Source organism: Canis lupus, chromosome 11 (assembly GCF_011100685.1).
Source record: "Canis lupus familiaris isolate Mischka breed German Shepherd chromosome 11, alternate assembly UU_Cfam_GSD_1.0, whole genome shotgun sequence".
NCBI lineage: Eukaryota > Metazoa > Chordata > Mammalia > Carnivora > Canidae > Canis > Canis lupus.
In genome coordinates, this window is record NC_049232.1 from 23,825,077 (window position 1) to 23,842,778 (window position 17,702).

Here is a 17,702-nt window from a genome sequence, read left to right on the forward strand (position 1 = left end):
ACAGTTTGGCAGGGCAGCCCTGGTGGTGCAGCGGTTTAGCGCCGCCTGCAGCCTGGGCTGTGATCCTGGAGATGTGGGATTGAGTCCCATGTCGGGCTTCCTGCATGGAGCCTGCTTCTTCCTCTGCCTGTGTCTCTGACTCTCTGACTCTCTCTCTCTCTCTCTCTAAATAAATAAATAAATAAATAAATAAATAAATAAATCTTAAAAAAAAAAAAAGAAAACAGTTTGGCAGTTCCTCAAAAATTAAATAGAGTTACCATATGACCTAGGGGCATCTGGGTGGCTCAGTTAAGCATCTCTTGATTTTGGCTCAGGTCATGATCTCAGGGTGGTAAGATGGAGCCCCGCCTCGGGCTCTGCCCTGGGCAAGGAACCTGCTTAAGATTCTCTCTCTCCTTCTCCCCTTTCTCTCTTTCTCTAAAAAAAATAAATACCTATGACCCGGCAGCTCTACTCCTAGGTATATACTCAAGAGAAATGACAGCATATGTCCCACAAAAACCTTCACGTGAATGTTTGTAGCAGCATTATTCATTATGGCTGAAAAGTGGAATCAACCCAAATGTCTATCAACGGATGGATAAACAAAATGCAATATATCCACACAACAGAATATTATTTAGCAATAAGGAGACAAAGTATGGCTGTATGCTACAACATGAATGAAAGCATCGTACTAAGTCAAAGAAGCCAGTTACAGAAAAACACATATTGTATGATTCCATTTATAGGAAAAATCCAGAAAAGGCAAATTTATAGAGAATAGAGTAGATTATTAGTTGATTTTTTTTATTTTTTTTTTAAATTTTTTTTTCTTTATTTATTTATGGTAGTCACAGAGAGAGAGAGAGAGAGGCAGAGACACAGGCAGAGGGAGAAGCAGGCTCCATGCACCGGGAGCCCGACGTGGGATTCGATCCCGGGTCTCCAGGATCGCGCCCTGGGCCAAAGGCAGGCGCCAAACCCCTGCGCCACCCAGGGATCCCAGATTATTAGTTGATTAAGGAGAATAGGGAATGGCTGCTAATGAGCACAGGGTTTCTTTTGGAGGTAAAGAAGGTGTTCTGGAATTTAGATGGTAGTGATGATCTGCATGGCTCCGTAGTGACTGACACTGAAAACCACTGACCTGTACACTTTAAGTGGGTGGCTGGTCTTTACGTTTCTGTTGAGGGCTCCCTTTGCAGAGGAAGAGAGGTCTTGGTCTAGAGTAGGTGAGGGGAGCAGGCTAGGAAGGGAATGTCAGAGTTGAACCTTTGCAATATCTTCCTGCTTCAAATTGGATGGATGGGCAGATAGACCAGTGGGGACTGATTACAGCCAGTAACCTCTGGGCTTGGCTTTGGTCAGTGTCACTGTGCCTTGGACTGGAATCTTCTGGAGACAACTCTGCCTGGGACTGGGCAGTCTGGACAAGGCAGAGGCTGTGTTGAGAGCTTCCACGCTCCTGTTGGTTAGATGTAAGATATGGCTCTAGGGCCAGTTACCTGAGTTGGAACCTTGGCTTCACTTTGAGCAGTGTGCTTGGGGCAAGTTATACTAACTTCTCTGGGCCTCAGTTGCCCCATCTATGCACTGGGATTAACAAATTTACGTATCTACCTCATGAGGTTCTTGGAAAGATCCAACTGGACATTCCATAAAACATGCTTAGCAGAGTGCTTGGTACACAGTGAACACTCAATGCATGTTCATTCGTTCTCCTTTCTCCAAGCTGTTTTTTAGATAAATCTCAACTCTTCTGACATGGGTAGGAGAGTAATTACAGTGCACCTCGTCACAGGCCCTGAGAACTCTGGGCTGAGCTTGCCTGCAGGGGTATATCCTGTGGGTTATGTGACTTTTTGCAGAACAACTGAGGGAAACCACCAGGCCACACTGTTGACTCATCTATGACAGTGGATCGCAGCTCATCTCTCACCCCATCTTCTCTGGCAGCCGACGGTGGCCCCAAGCTGTGTTCTGAAATCATCACCAACAACTAGCATCTGTCCTCACTGTGATCCCCACGTGGAGTGAGTACTGCTGAGGTGGCAGCTCCCAGTGCTGTGGGTGGTGAACCACACTGGAGAACATATCTGGTGCCATTCAGAAAACCCAAGGGGAGGAGATGAGAGAAGGGGCTGTGGCCAAGACCCGGGATGCTACAGAAGCCTGTGTCCCTCCCTGAGAGGCCAGCTGGCCCCAGATAAGCCCTTGGGAGAGAGTGCCCTGCTTCTGTAAGTGGGGCCAGAGCTAGGGAATTACACAATTCTGAAGTCCAAAGGTTCTGAAAGCCCAAGATTTGCTGAGACTCATTTGGCTGCAAAACCTGACTACTTTGTGTGACTGCTCATGTATTTTTTTTTTTGGAGAATATTAATATACTTAATTACAGAATCCTGTCTCACATCCTGCTCTGGGTATTCTGTAACATATGGCGCATGAGCAATGTGTTCACTTTTTAGAAGGCCAAATAGTTTCAATTCTGAAAGCTATCTGGTCCTCAAGTTTCGGACTAAGGGAGTATGGACCCATATAATTATGAATCTGCTTTACCTTAAACTGTAGTCTGAGGCAACACACCCTGATATACATGAAATAGGAAAAGAATAGAGTGGAGAGAACAATAGATTTGGGATGAGCAAGGGTCCTGCTCTAGGTCTCACCAGCTTGTAGGACTTTGGGAAGGTCTTTAATCATTTAGAGCCTCAATTTCCTTACTTACAAAACAGAAATAATAATCCTTAACTCTTGTGGTTATTATGGGATTAAATGAGATAATGCATGCCAAGTATATACAGAGTAAGTGCTTAGTAATCACATGCTTAATTTGAATACATTATAATGTATGTACTGGCCAGATAGAGCTTTTACCTCAGTGCTTTGTGCCCTGGGATCCTCAGACCAGTTAGAGAGCTAGGCAGGACAGTCACTGTCTTCAGGACAGTGCTGAAGACAGTTAGTGCTCGGAACTTCTGGTCTTGGGGAAGAAGTCATGTGGGAGACGCTGGGATAAACTACTATAAACAGTAATAGTGGAACACGATGTCTTGTATCCACTCTTACGGGAGATGCTCAGAACTCCTCCTTGTCAGAGCCTATGCCCCAGGCCCCCCCACCCCCACCTCTGCTCCATAATGCTTCTCACTTCTCTTGGGAAGCAAGTGGGGCAACAGGCTGTGATGACTGTCTATTTGTCTTAAGGTCCATGTTCACTACAAAATGCTTATGGCCTTTGGCATTGAGAGAGGACAAAGGCTAGGCCATTGGTCCCCTTCTGAAAGCCTCTTGACAGAAAATCCGACTTTTGCCCTTTCATATACATGTCACTGTAAATAAATCATTGAGAAATTTGTTCCTTTCCGTGCAAGCTAAGACTAAAACAATGATGATTGGCTGTCCCCATGGACTCAAAATTTCCACACTCCAGAAGATAGCCCAGGCTCCTCTGACCTAGGTGCGGCTCGCTAAAATTCCTTCTCCATCTCACCCAGGCAGAAGGGGCTTGGCTGCAGGTGCAGCACTGAATTTGTGCCCACCCCCTCACTAAAGGGTCTGTACAACTCCAGGGGACCAGGGCTACTTAGAGTATCAGAGAATCTTACCTTTGGCTGAGGACTGCTTAAAATGCCGGTCACCTCTGGGCTGTGTGGGTGTTGCAGTTGGTTAAGCGTTCAGCTCTTGGTTTTGGCTCAGGTTGTGATCTCAGGGTTGTGAGATCGAGCTCTGTGCCGGGCTCCATATCAGGCTCTGTGTCTGGCTCCATTCCCAGCATGGAGTCTGCCTGAGAGTCCCTCTCCCTCTTCCTCTGTCCTTGCCCCCTGCCATGCTCTCTCTCTAATAAATAAATAAATCTTTTTAAAAATACAATAAAATACAAGTCACTTCTCATATTGCTTGACATTGTAACTGATAAAAAAAAAAAAACAAAAAAAGGCTGAGCAAAGCTCACTGAAGAACTCTTGATGCTCCGAACTTTCTGTGGTATTGGGTATCAAAAATACCCAAGGATGGTCTAGCTCAATAGAGAGGGAAAGTAATCCTAATTTTGACAGTACCTGGAAAAATACTCCCCATGGTAGATTCCTGTAAGCTCTTCCCAAGCCTCTAACCCTTCAGGTAGTAGGAGCAAGGGTGATTGTGATTGTCAGACCATCCCAACCCCAAGACCCTCACCTTAACCCTGCCTTCACCCTGCTCATCACACAGAGTGGCAGGCCATGCAGGAAGTTACTGGCAGGCGGTCCCCCCAAGTGGCCAGGTCAGGTGAACCCCACACTTGGGGCCAGCCTGGAGTTCTGTGAAGGGACCTTGCCTTTTTTTTTTAAATAAAGATTTTATTTATTTATTCATGAGAGAGAGAGAGAAAGAGAGAGGCAGAGACATAGACAGAGGGAGACCCCGGGATCATACCCTGAGCCAAAGGCAGACAAACACTGAGCCACCCAGGTGCCTGGGACCTCACCTTTCTGAGCACATGTAGTGGTTCTGGGAGCCATCTCTTCTCTAGGTGAGCACATTCCTGACCTACAGACCAGTTCATACTCTGTTTTTGCATCTTCAATGTCTTTTATTCCATTAGTATTTATGGAGTGCCTACTCTGGTATAGGAGTAGGACAGGCTCAGGATGGGCATCTGGGATACACCAGTGAGTTAACAAAGCTCTCTGCCTTCAGGGAGCTGGCATTTGAGTGAAGAGAGACAGACAGTAAACATGGTCAAGTAAGAAATTCTAGAGTATCTTGGAAGGTATAAGCACTGCAGAATAGAAGACAGAATCTGAGGTCCTGGGGTAAGTGGCAGGTTAAGTATTAAGGTAAGATGGTTAGTTTATTAATCAGAGTTCTCCAGAGAAATAGAACCAATAGGCTGGATAGATAGACATACAGATAGATAATAAGGAATTGGCTCATGTGATTTAAGGAGGCTGGGAAATCCCATAATCTGCTGTCTGCAATGTTGAGGCCCAGGAAGCAGCTGGTGTGGCAATCATACCAGTCCAAAGGCATGAGAGCCTGGGAGCTGATGGTGTAAGTTCCAGTCCACGTGTAGAAGAATGTCCCAGCTCAAGCTGTCAGAGCAAGTTCTTCCTCGCCTTTTCATTGGATTTGCATGAGGCCCAGCACAAGAGGCACAGCTTCCCAGCCTACCAATTCAAATGCTAATCTCGTCTAGAAACACCCTCACTGACACACCCAGAAGCAATGTTTGGTTAAATATCTGGGCACCCTGTGGCCTGGTCAAGGTGACATTAAATTTACCATCAGAGACAGCCACGCTCTGCCAGGCTGACTAGCTAGTTTAAGGATCCCTTCAGTATAGCCCCCATCAGGCTCTGAACCCCAGCTGGGCAACCTGCCCAGCATGCGGGGGATACTAGCTGATGGTCTCTGGGGCAAATAGGTGACTACTGATCCTAAGGTTGCTCTGCTTTGTGCTCTAACTCAGAGGGTCTGCTCCATGGGTCTTGCCCTGGCTCAGCTTCAGGTACTCTGCTCTCTTCTATGTGCAGGCGCCTACATTCCTGGGTGGGCTCCCACCTCCTAGGCTTACCACACTGCCTTCTCCCATTTCAGGTGCACAGGTGGTTTCTCAGGACCCTGAACTCCTCAGTAGTGCCCTGAGCATCCCTCCCCCAGCACCCACACATAGGGTGCATCAGGCATGCCCTGAGCCTCCCTGACAGCAATCCTGTGGCTGTGTCCACACACCCTTCCTAACTGTGCCCTCTATGTCCCTAGCCATGACTAGCGGCACTTCCAGTCTGTTCTGAATAAGGAATCTTGTTACTATAGGAGTCTGTGATCCATTCAGTCCCCCACAGAGTTTGTAACTTTCTTTTTTTCTGAGCAGCAAGGAGCAAATAAGCACCAAGAGACCAAGTTGTGTTCTTTTTCTTCATCTATATTTATTACAAAATACATTATTTTAAACAAATTATTACCACTGATTTTGATTTAGCATGGTTTCACCTGATTTTTTAACGCTCCAACTTAAAGAAGAGGCTTTTTAATTCAATAAATAGCATAAATAATTCATCTTCATACTGTGACTCCCTTTTTTTTCTGGAAAATTTCCTGGAGACTCCTCAGAAACATCAGCGTGTTGCCTGTTGTGGTTTGGTTACATGGCTGTTCACAGGAGAAATACTGTGGGGAGAAGAGTTAACAAAGACAGTGACTAAGATAGTATGGACCAGGAACCACCCTACTTGCAGCCCTGCGAGAGGTGGAGTGGGGGTGCAGTGGGGTGGGGTGGGGTGGGTTGTACAGACAGCAGGGGCTTGAGACAGAGCAAATGCATGGAGAGATCCAGGGCTAGCATGTTGTATAGCCAGTGTAGGTGGCGGACTTTGTGCTACCATCTCAGGGGTGAGACACACACATGCACACATATACACACAGATACCTATCAAATGGTCCTAAATCTCTTCACTAGAAGAGAACTTTTCTCAGGATTCTTTGAGTCCCAATATTTTATTATCCTGTTTGGTCATCCTTCCAAGGTCATTGAGTAGCACTTTGGCTAAGAGAGTCATTGGGGCCAGATGGACCAGAGTTCCAATCTCAACTCTGCCACTTATTAAGTATCTAGCTTTGGGCAAATGGGTTAACCTCACTAAGCATTGCTTTCCTCCTCTAATAAAGTGAGGGTGATAAATGATCATTGAAACACTGGTTATTGAAATGTTATTGTAAAAAAAAAGGAATGTTATTGTGATGAAACAGTAAATATTAAGCATTTAGACTACATGCTGTTGATGGTAAGTAGCTCAGTTAAGTAGCTGAGTGAAGAGCTCTCTGCCTTCTGTGGACACACGTGAAGATGCTAATTCTCAAAGAGTCATGCCCCCCTTTCCCTCCAGGGACAAGGGCATATGCTGAAGAAGAGAACTTGCCAGTAGGTGCTTAAGGCAAATGGCAAGCCTCCCTCTGGATCTGAGTGTTTGTACCTTCTTAGCCAATCAAAAAAAAAAAAATCTTTTTATAGGCCACAACAAACACCCTGTTAGTGAATTGAATTTCTAGCATAACTTAGTAACCTTTGAGGCACAGCTCTGATCCTCTAGATTGAAACTTCTTATTACAATCAGGACAGATTCTTTCATTATTCAATAAAGTGGAAAGAAGTAAATGGCAACATGGGTATGAGTATTTTTTAAAACTAGAGGGAATAATGGACTAGCAGGGTGGATCTCACTTTGTGTCATTCTGAGTAAATTTCTTAGGGGACTCTTATTGACCTTGAACTACCAGTTCCAACTTTATCATCCTTCTTCATTTAGATAGAGTTGTCATTGACCTTCACATAAAAATAACTAAGTAGAGCATATCACAGATAAAAACAAATTCACCTTGCACTTGTTCTTTAGGTCTTGGACTGTTCTTTTTACTCGATTGAAAATCAGAAGGTATCTTGCTCCCACTGTGGAGTTGATCAACTGGGACAGACCCTCTTGGAAGCATGGTGTGGTGCAGTTGTCCTGGTAAATAAAAATTTATTGAAAAAAACACTCTGAGGACCACTTTGAGAAGAATCACAAAGAGAACACTTTCAGGCACTATTTTCATTTAACCAATGTAGCCTAAACTGGTATTATTTTTAGACAAGTCCCTTGTTGGTCTAGGAAATGATCTTCAGCATTTCAAGGCAAGGGCTTTTTTCAGCAGTGTCACTCCTTGGAGATTTCCAGTATGCTCCATCCAAGGAACACAAAGCCTGTGGATGCTGGAAAACAACTAATTCTAGTCTCCTTTACACCTAATGTTCTGTTCCATGTCTTGTAAAAGTAAGTTCCAAAGTAGAGAGAAAGGAATTCCCACCAGTCTGATGGGATGTGCCAATTGGATAGAGCCAGTGTCTCAGCAGTAGCTAAAATCATAGACCATAAACTGAAGGGCTGGCCTGGGCTACAGGATGCTTGGTTCCTCCTCGGCAGGTGCCTCACACTTGTCTCATCTAGTGGATGTGCCCCGATGGGGTGTGATATATCTGACCCCTGCTAGGGTAGGAAACCAGAGAATTTCTTCCATACTTCCTCTTTGCCTGTGTGAGGAATGACACTCTGGAAGCCCTTTGCACTTTCCTTCTACCTGAGACACGCTAACCTCCCAGCATTCAAACTGTGCCACAGCCATCCTAAATCAACTAAAAAAACAAACAAACAAACAAACAAACAAACAAAAAAAACAGATTGGAGGGGAGGGAAAAAGGGAAAAGGTATAGCACAGGGATAGTTTATGCAAGAGGAAAAAAAGCATTAATTTTACTTACTCATTTTGCAATCCTAGAGTTTTAAGAAATCAGTAAGCAATACAATACAAGCTACATTCTTATATTCTCAGCTCCAGTTTGATTTAATTGTGCACATGGCCACTAATCCAGAAAGACATCCAAGATTCTTCTTAAAACATTGAATAGTGTGCAAACTTCTGAAGGCATAAAGCGAGGTATAGAGGATAGAATTTCAAGAGCCTGCTATTATAAGGACATATTGAGGGGTAAAAATTCAATCAAGGAACATTTTCTTACTTAAAATTGCCAAATGGAGCTATTTACTTTTACTTGAAAACTTTGAAGGAATATGATGTCAAGAGTATATTGTTTTGTTCTACTTACAGAAGGAATGGGCAGACACAAACAGTCGGTCACCTGCAAAAGAAGAATTCCAGAGTAAAGATGCCAGATGCAAACATGAAAATAAGTTTGGAAAGTTCTCAAAAGAGCATTTACTCACATTGGCGCTGCAACTGCAGCTTGAAGGGGGTTGTTTCTAAAGGATGTAGAAAGACAAGAACCCATCATGGGTGGTGAGTTTTTCATCCTTAAGTGAGTTCACCTAAATTTCCATTAGCTGCCTTCCCATCTGGTGCCCAACTCTGCAGCTTACCTGCACTTTGTCAATGAGGTACCTGACATCACTGATCCCCATAAAGCTAAAACACTCCTGGCTGGCCACAGTGCAGAGGAGCAGAACAGAGGCAAGGACTGTGGACAGGAGCATCTTGACAGGAGCTGCAAGTTGGCTTGCAGATGACTTGAATTCACACCGTATTTAAAGCTCCCTTGTAAACCTGGAAAAACCCTGACATCAAACTGATACCAGGTGCCCGCTTGTTCTACGTAAGTTTGGGTCACTTGACATAAAAAAAAAAATACATAGACATCAAACTGAGTCACTCGGCACAGACTAATATGTTACATTGTGCTAGGAAATGTCATTCCCCAGAAAAGATGCTTTTCAAATAGTTGGGTACTGAGATGCCGAAGGAAAAGTTAAAGATCTTAAAACCATATTTTTTTAAGGCAGATATTCTAGTTGTGAGAGTTAGAATACTTTCCATGAAAGCTCAGATCTGTATTTTCCCCCTTTTTACTTTATTGGAAATGCTGATAAAATAGCCAGTCACAGGTATTCTAATGAATGGGCCAGGAGGGGGCGGAAGAAAGAGATACCATGCCAGGGAGCTGCACTCTCAGGCTTTCTGCACACTTCAGCGCTTGAGCTCCGTGAAGCATTGCAACCTTCATCTTACTATATTTCATTCCCAAATCTTAGCAGTGTTTTTCATGCCTGGGGCCAGATTCTCCACCTCATACAAATGCATCTTTGTGCAAATATTCCTTTAAACAGGTGTCTGAAGGAGAAAGAATGTGGCAACAGTGTCCATTAAAATTGGCCTGGAGGATTCCTTAGTGTCTTTAGGGAAATTATGTAGCACTGCACAGCATCCAGTCAAAACTCAGGGCTTGAAATGGGGTAGCAGCTAACATTTATTGAGTGCTTACTGCATACCACTCACCATTTTAAGCACTTGCTGGGAATTAAGCCATGCAGTACATACAGCCAGATACTAATATGTCATCCTCGTTTTTTATATTTTATTTTTTTAAGGATGGATGGATGGATGGATTTATTTATTTATTTATTTATTTATTTATTTATTTATTTATTTATTTGAGAGAGAGTGGTAACACGCCCGAGAGAGAGCAGGGGAAGGGCAGAGGGTAAGAGAATCTCCAGCAGATTCCCTGCTGGAGCCTGAAGTGGGGATCAGTCTCAGGACCCTGAGATCATGACCTGAACTCATTTTTTATTTTTAAGACACTGTCTATATCTTAGCTTCCTGGCCATTTGATGAGGCTATTCTTATCATTATGAGCCAGAAAATTGTCGCACTATAGTCCTATGAGACAGGTACTCTGATTGACCCTCATTATGTTATAGATGGGGAAGCTGAGGCACAGAGATTCAAGTAATTTGCCTAAGGCCACACAGCCAGGAAGCAATAAAATTCATTTTAAAGCCCAGAAGTCTGGCTCCCAGGTTCAGCTCATAATCTTCCCTGTGTGTTTTTTGTTTGCTTCTCCCACCAGGATATACACCCCCTATGGGTCCAGTTCCCCCTTTATATCCTCAGCACATGGGCAGGTGCCTGAGGAACAGTGAGCTTTTGCTAAATGCTTGTCGAATCAAAACATTAATGTGGAAAGCGGATTTTGAAATAGAAGGAAAACTCTGATTTTGTAAGGTTTCCAATCTGGTTTCTGGGGCATGTATCTGAAGTGTGTGTGCTTAAGAAAATTTATCTTCTACATACTAGAGATTGGAAAAGTGGGGATTCTGTTGTTTATCACTTTGAGCCATACTAACCAGTGGGACAAACTCAAGATTTTCTCACCAGTGCCGTAGGAGCGTGTTGCTAATATTGCCATTCTCGTCGTGTGTCGTTCCTTCAGAGTGGTGGCAGACTGTGGGAAAGAGAGGTATCTTGGTAGCAAGCAAAATAAGATGAAATTGGCTTTCTGCCAACTTCCCAAAATCTTTCTGTAGTTCCATACCTGTCCTCAGCACGTACTAAGGAGAAGTCACAGAGGCCTGCTACCTGATGGCAAGACTTTTATTACAGAGTCTGGTAGCGATGCCCTTTTCTTGCTGATAGAACCCTGGTTAGTTCAGGGCAGCGATGTACCCAGCCAAACACCCACTTCGTCATTCTCTCTGCTGCACTGCCACAGGTCGCCACACAATGTGTTCTGATCAATGCAATGCCTGTAGAATTCATTTTCTTTTCTGGTAACAGGAGGCAAAAGTAACTGAGATCTGCCCTTACCCTCTTATTGCAATTTGAGGGTGGGTGTGATGGCAAGAGCTTCTGAGGCCATCTTGTAACTATGCAGGAATGGACAAGAGAATCGCAGCAATAGCAACACTAACATTTTACATAAATAGAGATAATCATAAAAGGCAAGAAAAATAAAATAATGAGAGCAAAAATAGAAGGTAACAATGAGGATACAATGGCGGTACTAAATTCTAGTTAGTTACCACTGCCTCCTGAGGACCCTGCATCTTGAAGCTCCGTAAAAATGGAAATCTCTTCTAAAAATGGAAATTGGCACATGCTAGAGAAACTTCAAAGATGTGCCAGCATCAAAATGAACCTTTCTCTCTAATATCATTGGAAGACCTAAAAGAGACTTGAAAAAGCAATCACCTACTCTTTGTGGTGAACAATACTATTTAATGCCGTGCGTGTGAGGTGTGGAAATTATTTCCCATAGCCTCAAGTGTACCACTCACACTGAGGAAAACACTACGCTGTCCCTCTTGCTGTACAGATGGATGGAGGCTGTACCCAGAAAAAGTGGGCTTGTGCAAAGCCATATGTTCAGTTACCAGTGGGGGATAGGAGAGTGTAGTGGTTAACACCAGTGACCTTGAAGTCAGACCACCTGGGTTCCAATCTTCTATCACTTTCTGCCTATATGGACTTGGGCAAGTTGCTTGGCCTCTCATCCTTTTATTTCCTAACTGTAAGATAAGGATGGGGATGGGGATAGGATTTGGGTTGTCATGTAAGCCCTACCTCAGAAGATTCTTGTAAAGGTTGAAAGAAATTCTTACTCAGAGCTTAAGTTTGATGTTTGATGGGACAATATAGCCCAGTGTAGATGTCAACCCACTATAACCCACTTAGCCAGATCCACTGTAAGGCCTACAAACCAAAAATTCTTTTTAACCTTTTAAAGGTTTGATTTAAAAATAATTAATAAAGAAAAACAGAGAAAAGCCTAAAATATTTATGGTCTGGCCCTTTACAGAGAGAGGCCTGCCCCTGGCATACTTCACACAGCACATTCCACATTTTCAGTAGATGTCCTCTATGATCTTCCCCTCTTGGGAAATGTCAAGCTAGGAGTTGGTGGTCTGAGTGTCTCTTTTCCAATTGTTCTTCCAGTTATTCAGCTCAGGCCTCTCTACAGAGGGGAGAGCAGAGGAAGCCCTGGAATCATCAGCTGCCAGGTTCTCTGAAGTGCTAGAAGCCCATTATCTTCTGCAGCTGGCTATAGAGTGAGCTTCCTTGCCCCATGAGCCAAAGGTCTTCTCTTGGCAAAGCTAGGTACCTACCATTCAAGGTATTGCAAGTAGGTCCTGGTGGTTTATTGGAAGAGCCCCACATATTGAAGTCTGGAGAAAAGCAGATGAACTAACATTCCTTTCTCTCTGCGTCAAATCCTGGCCCAACCTGCTGATCTTGAGTCACCTACCCTTGTATCCATCTCCAAGTATGGTTGCAGAGAAATCCTATCAATGGACACCGGTGCTCCTTGGGCAGATTACCTAGACTTTCCAAGCATCCATGGACCACTAACAGTCACCCACACAGGAATCTGGGGTAGATTACTCAGCCTTACCTCATAGAAGGATAGAGGAATTCAATTTGGGATGCTTCCTCAAATGTGAACCATGTTTCCATTTGGAAATGTAGTCTGGTCTGGTCCAGACTATGCTCATATTCTGCTCTCCCTCTTACCTCCCACCCTACAGTCACATTGGTTGCTTTTCCAGCCTCCAGGCCTTTGTTCTTGCTAAGCTCTGCCTGGAATATTCTTCCTCAGCTCTACCATGTGTGTTATGTTCTTATCCTTCAAGCTACAACTCAAATGCCACTTCCTCCATGAGGCTCTTGCTGACTATAGTAGTCATGGCAATCTGCATGATCCTGTCTTGTGTCTATTCCTCCGGGTGGGCTTGAGTACCGTGAGAATGATATGATGTTGGACTCTGGTTTATTATTGTATTCCCAGGGCATGGTCTATATACTAAGTGCTCAGAAATTGCTGGTTAAGTGAATGAATAACTACTTTTGTAAAAATGCATTTAATATATATTAAATCAACAAAATACACCCTCCTGCAGGGCAGTCCCTTCAGAACTTTGGGGAACTTTTTAATTTCTTCTCCTTTCTGGTTCTCACAGTCACTACACAAAGAAAGCATGTCAGGTGTGGGAACTTAGACTCTGTAAAGGAAGAAACAGGGTGAGAGAATTGTGCGATGACTATATTCTTTACAATTCTTTTCTATCTTTTCAGCCACTCAGTTATAAAAATGAAAAGAATTAAGAATATTTAAATGCAGCTCTGGCGTTTAAAACACCATTACAACAGCAGATATTTATCTAGCAAAGTCTACAGCTTTTGAGGTTTAGGTTCTAGGATATATTGTGAGTAAGCAAATGATTTCTTACAGAGGAAATGCACCGAGCTCTGAAATTAATTACTCACCTGTTTTAAATATCAAGAAGATTGGAGAGTGGGATGCTTACCAAGATTTAGTGTAGATAGCATATTTTACAATAAATGAGAAAAGACAATACTCAGCCATTTATTTTGTTTCAAAGATAAAGTTTGACATTTTTATTTTGTGATTAAATACCCATGTGTCATGTATTATTTCTCTAGGAATAAAACAAAAAAGATTGTTTGTTCTAGGAAGCCACAGCATGAAATGACACACAAAAAGAAGACACTAAATTTCTAAGTAAAACCCATTCTGCCTTTTCCTCTAAACAACCAAGAGATAACTAGTTATGAGAATCCTAAAGCACTAATTTCTTAAATAGTTATTTCTAAGCTATTATTTCCCAACCAACTGTGAGGGGCAGGCCCCACTGGGTGCACTGTTACCCCTATAGGGGCTTCTTGCTCAGGCGGGGTGATTTCTAGGTGGGTGCTCGGCACCTCTCCTGTCACATTCCTCCTACACAAATTCTGGGTCCCATGGACCTGCAGTCTACTGCTCCGAGCTTAGCTTCCATGCGATTTCCAGAGCTCCAGGATCTGGGCTCCATTCCTTTTTTTTCCACTTCTGCTCCTCCTCACCGTCAGTGAATAATAATCCAGGTCATCCTTGTAAATGCAAGTTTTACATTTTCCTACTGACACAACCTATTATTATCTGAAACATGCCCCTGTGTTTCGTAGAGACTGTGGGGGAATCCTCCCCCCACCACCCTGCCCTTCTTGCAGTGGATAGCTTATTGGTGAACATCTAATTGAGAAAGGATGAGAATTCCTTTTAGGGTCACATTGGGGAAGGTACTAGAGTTTGCTGAACACTGACTATATGCAAAGTAGTTTGCTGAACACTGACTATATGCAAAGACTCAGCCTTCTGTAGTCTTTATTAGCCCCAGTTCACAGATGTTGAAGCTCAGGAAATTGAAGCTCAGGGAGGTGAAGAGGGTTGCCTTAACTACACACCTAGCAACCTGAACTGGATATCTGATCCCAGAGCCCGTGCTTTTGTCAGCTATGCCATATAACAATCTTTCTTTCCACTGACCCAACTATATAGACTAGATTTTAAGTCCACTTAATGCAGTCAGTCTATCAACCTATGGTTTTAGGCCTGAACATAGACCCTAGATATCAGCTGTATTGGTTGGAGGATCTCAGCTCCCACATACACAAGACCAGTGAGATAATCCAGAAACATTATGCTCATGGTAGTGGAGGAAGAATAACAGAAGTAAGGCTAATGCTCATTTCCATCTCAAGCCTCTGTTTATATTACTTCTGCCGACACCTCACTGCCAAAGCAAGCCATAGAACTGATCAGTGAGCAAAGCAGGTCACCTTGCCCATGATGAGGGCACACTGAACTGTTAGTCACATGGCAAAGAACTGGCCATCGTGAGGACTGAGTAATTAGGGCCAAATGATGCGATCTGACACAACAGATTTATTAACGTTTATATCTTTATTTTATACCCACCAACTACTGAAACCTCTTATTAATTCTAATTATTTTCAGCTGATTCTCTTTGGATTTTTCTTGAGTGGATGTTTTCATTTGAAAATAATGATCCTCTTTAAACTTTTTCTTATCCAAATAGTAAATATTTGGAACTTTGTAGGCCATGTGGTCTCTGTTGCAACTATTGAACTCTTTTGTGGTAGCAGGAAAGTAGCTATAAAGATAATGTAAATCAGTGAGTATGGCTCTGTCCTAATAAAATTTTACTTAAAAGAAAAACAGGCAACAAACAAAGAAAAAATAGGCAGCCAGTCCAAGTTTGCTGATCCCTGATGCTATAATCAATTCCTTTAGACTACTGTGTCTTGTTTCTTTTTTTAATTTTTTCTTTCTTTCCTTCTTTTCTTTTTGTAGTAGCAAGCATCGCTGCCATTTTCTTCATTTTAATGGGAATGCTTTCAATGCTTTCTGTTTAAATATCATGCTTGCTATTGATTTTATATTAGGGAAGAGTTTTGAACTTCCAGTTTACTGAGTTATTAGAAATGATAGCTAAATTTTATCAAATATCTTTTCAGTTCCGTCAGGGTCATGAATTTTATCTTTTTAGTAATTCATATAATTTTAATGGATTTCCAAATGTCAAGCCATCCTTACATTCCTGAAATGTAAGGTCATACTATATCGCCATTAAAAAAAAAAAAAAATGCAGGGCAGCCCGGGTAGCTCAGCGGTTTAGTGCTGCCTTCGGCCCAGGTTGTGATCCTGGAGACCTGGGATCGAGTCCCACGTCGGGCTCCCTGTATGGAGCCTGCTTCTCCCTCTCCCTGTGTCTCTGCCTCTGTGTGTGTGTGTGTGTGTCTCATGAATAGATAAATAAAATCTTTATAAAAAAAATGCAGCTGCATTCAATTTGCTATCCCATTCTTTAGGGTTTTTATCTTTATTGCCCACTGGGAGATCTTCTTAGACTCAAACACTCAAAAAAAACCACAGGCTCATCTAAGCCTTTAGACTCATAAGACCATTCTACGTTACACTTAGTCTGTATGTCCCCTGAAGAGTAGATGGAACATTACTTGCCAAGACAATAGCATTAGTTCCTCCTCTCAGTGGGAGTGGTCCTTACAGTCACCCAGGACCTATTCATTGAGCTCTCTAGATGAGATGGCTCAGATGTGAAGCACACTCTCATTTGGAGGGAATGGGCATGATCTTGGTTTAAAAGCCTTGTGCCTCAAAGTTGCCAATATCCCTTGAAAGAGCTCCATAGTTGTAGCTTCCAAGACCCCTGTATTCAGAAGCCCAAGACTGTGGTGTCCCCATGAGGAATTTTTAGATCATTTTGACTCTTGCTAGTCTAGATACATTTTGCCAATCAGGCCTAGTTGATGTTTTACCTTCCTTTGGTTTTCAGGGGAACAAAGGCTTAAAAAAATTGGTGGTAAGGCCAAATTCTCTTTCAGAAGGGGAAATGGTTAACACATTACCTATACCATCTACATTTGTAAGTGAGTTCATTCTTAATTTCCCCTTATTTGTGTTAGGGTTTTGGCCAGGGTTACCCTACCCTTCTAGTGTAAATCAGGAAGCTTTCCATCTTTTTCTTTACTCTGGAAGAGTATAAATAGTATGATAATTTTGTTGTTGTTGTTGTTCCCTACTCCTCCATGGAGAGCAAAGGATTTTTCAGTGATAAAATGGTGCCCAGGACACAGCAATAAGAACAGCAATTGGATATTTCCTAGCCTTTTTGTGGTACCCAGAAAGGGCTCCATACAGCACTGTTCAGAGTACCCATCATAACTTAAAGGGAAACTTTCACAACGTCTGAAGCTCTTGATGTCTTGCAGATGAAGGAGGAGGAAGTCCTCAAATTCCTTGCAGCAAGAACCCACTTAGGTGGCACCAACCTTGACTTCCAAATGGGACAGTCCATTTGCAAAATGAAAAGTGAGCATCTATGTCATAAATCTGAAGAGAGCCCGGGAGAAGTTTCTGCTGGCAGCTCATGCCATTGTTGCCATTGGAAACCTGGCTTATGTTGGTGTCCTATCCTCTAGGAATACTGACTGGTGGGCTATGCTGAAGTTTGCTGCTGCCACTGGAGCCACACCTGTTGCTGGCCACTTAGTCCTGGAACCTCCTGGTGCTTACTGGCCCTAGGGCTGACCACCAGCCTCTCATGGAAGCCTCTTAGCTAATCTGCCTACCATCCCTCTGTGTAACACTCTCCTGTGCTCTGTTTGCAGACACTGCCATCTCCTGCAGCGACAAGGGCACTCTCTCAGCAGGTGTGCTGGGGTGGGTGCTAGCGAGGTCAGTTCTGTGCCTGTGCAGCCCCACTGCCCAAGTGCTCTGGTGCGGGGTCATGCCCAACTTCTGCTTCTAGGAGATGGTTGACAAGGAAGAGCAGGCTGCTGCTGAAAGGGGCTGATCTGATCTGGAGAAACCTCAGGGTACACAGACTGCTCCAGCTACCAAATTTACTGCTATTCCCGCCAATCCAGCAGGCTTGTCTGGAGGGAGTGGCGGCCTCCGTGCCTACTCAGCCTGGGCCTGCAGAAAACTGCGGCCCTCCACCCCCACTGAGGACTGGACTGCTGCTTATGGGTAGGAACAACCAGCCAGGGGTCTTAGACCATTTTTCCAGATTGTTTTTTAAGTTTTT

General features: G+C 43.4%; 2 protein-coding genes across 3 annotated transcripts in view; one reads left to right on the forward strand and one right to left on the reverse strand.

Annotated features, from left to right (window-relative positions):
• SLC25A48 (solute carrier family 25 member 48) overlaps window positions 1-8,991 on the forward strand; it is a 52,402-nt gene extending 43,411 nt beyond the window's left edge. The window contains exons 8-9 of one of the 2 annotated variants that reach the window (XR_005366707.1): window positions 7,359-7,472; window positions 8,608-8,991. The gene's annotated coding sequence lies outside the window, so the exon portion shown is untranslated. Of the gene's footprint in view, window positions 1-1,853; window positions 2,055-7,358; window positions 7,473-8,607 lie in introns of those variants that run through there. The other variant, XM_038552227.1, reaches the window with a different exon arrangement.
• IL9 (interleukin 9) lies at window positions 6,028-9,065 on the reverse strand. The gene is made up of 5 exons (XM_038551659.1): window positions 8,877-9,065; window positions 8,724-8,759; window positions 8,606-8,638; window positions 7,341-7,469; window positions 6,028-6,135 (listed from the first exon to the last, which is right to left on the reverse strand). The coding sequence occupies exons 1-5, from the start codon at window positions 8,988-8,990 to the stop codon at window positions 6,028-6,030; spliced, it is 420 nt and encodes a 139-aa protein (XP_038407587.1). The 5' UTR covers window positions 8,991-9,065.
• Window positions 9,066-17,702: the final 8,637 nt, after the last annotated feature.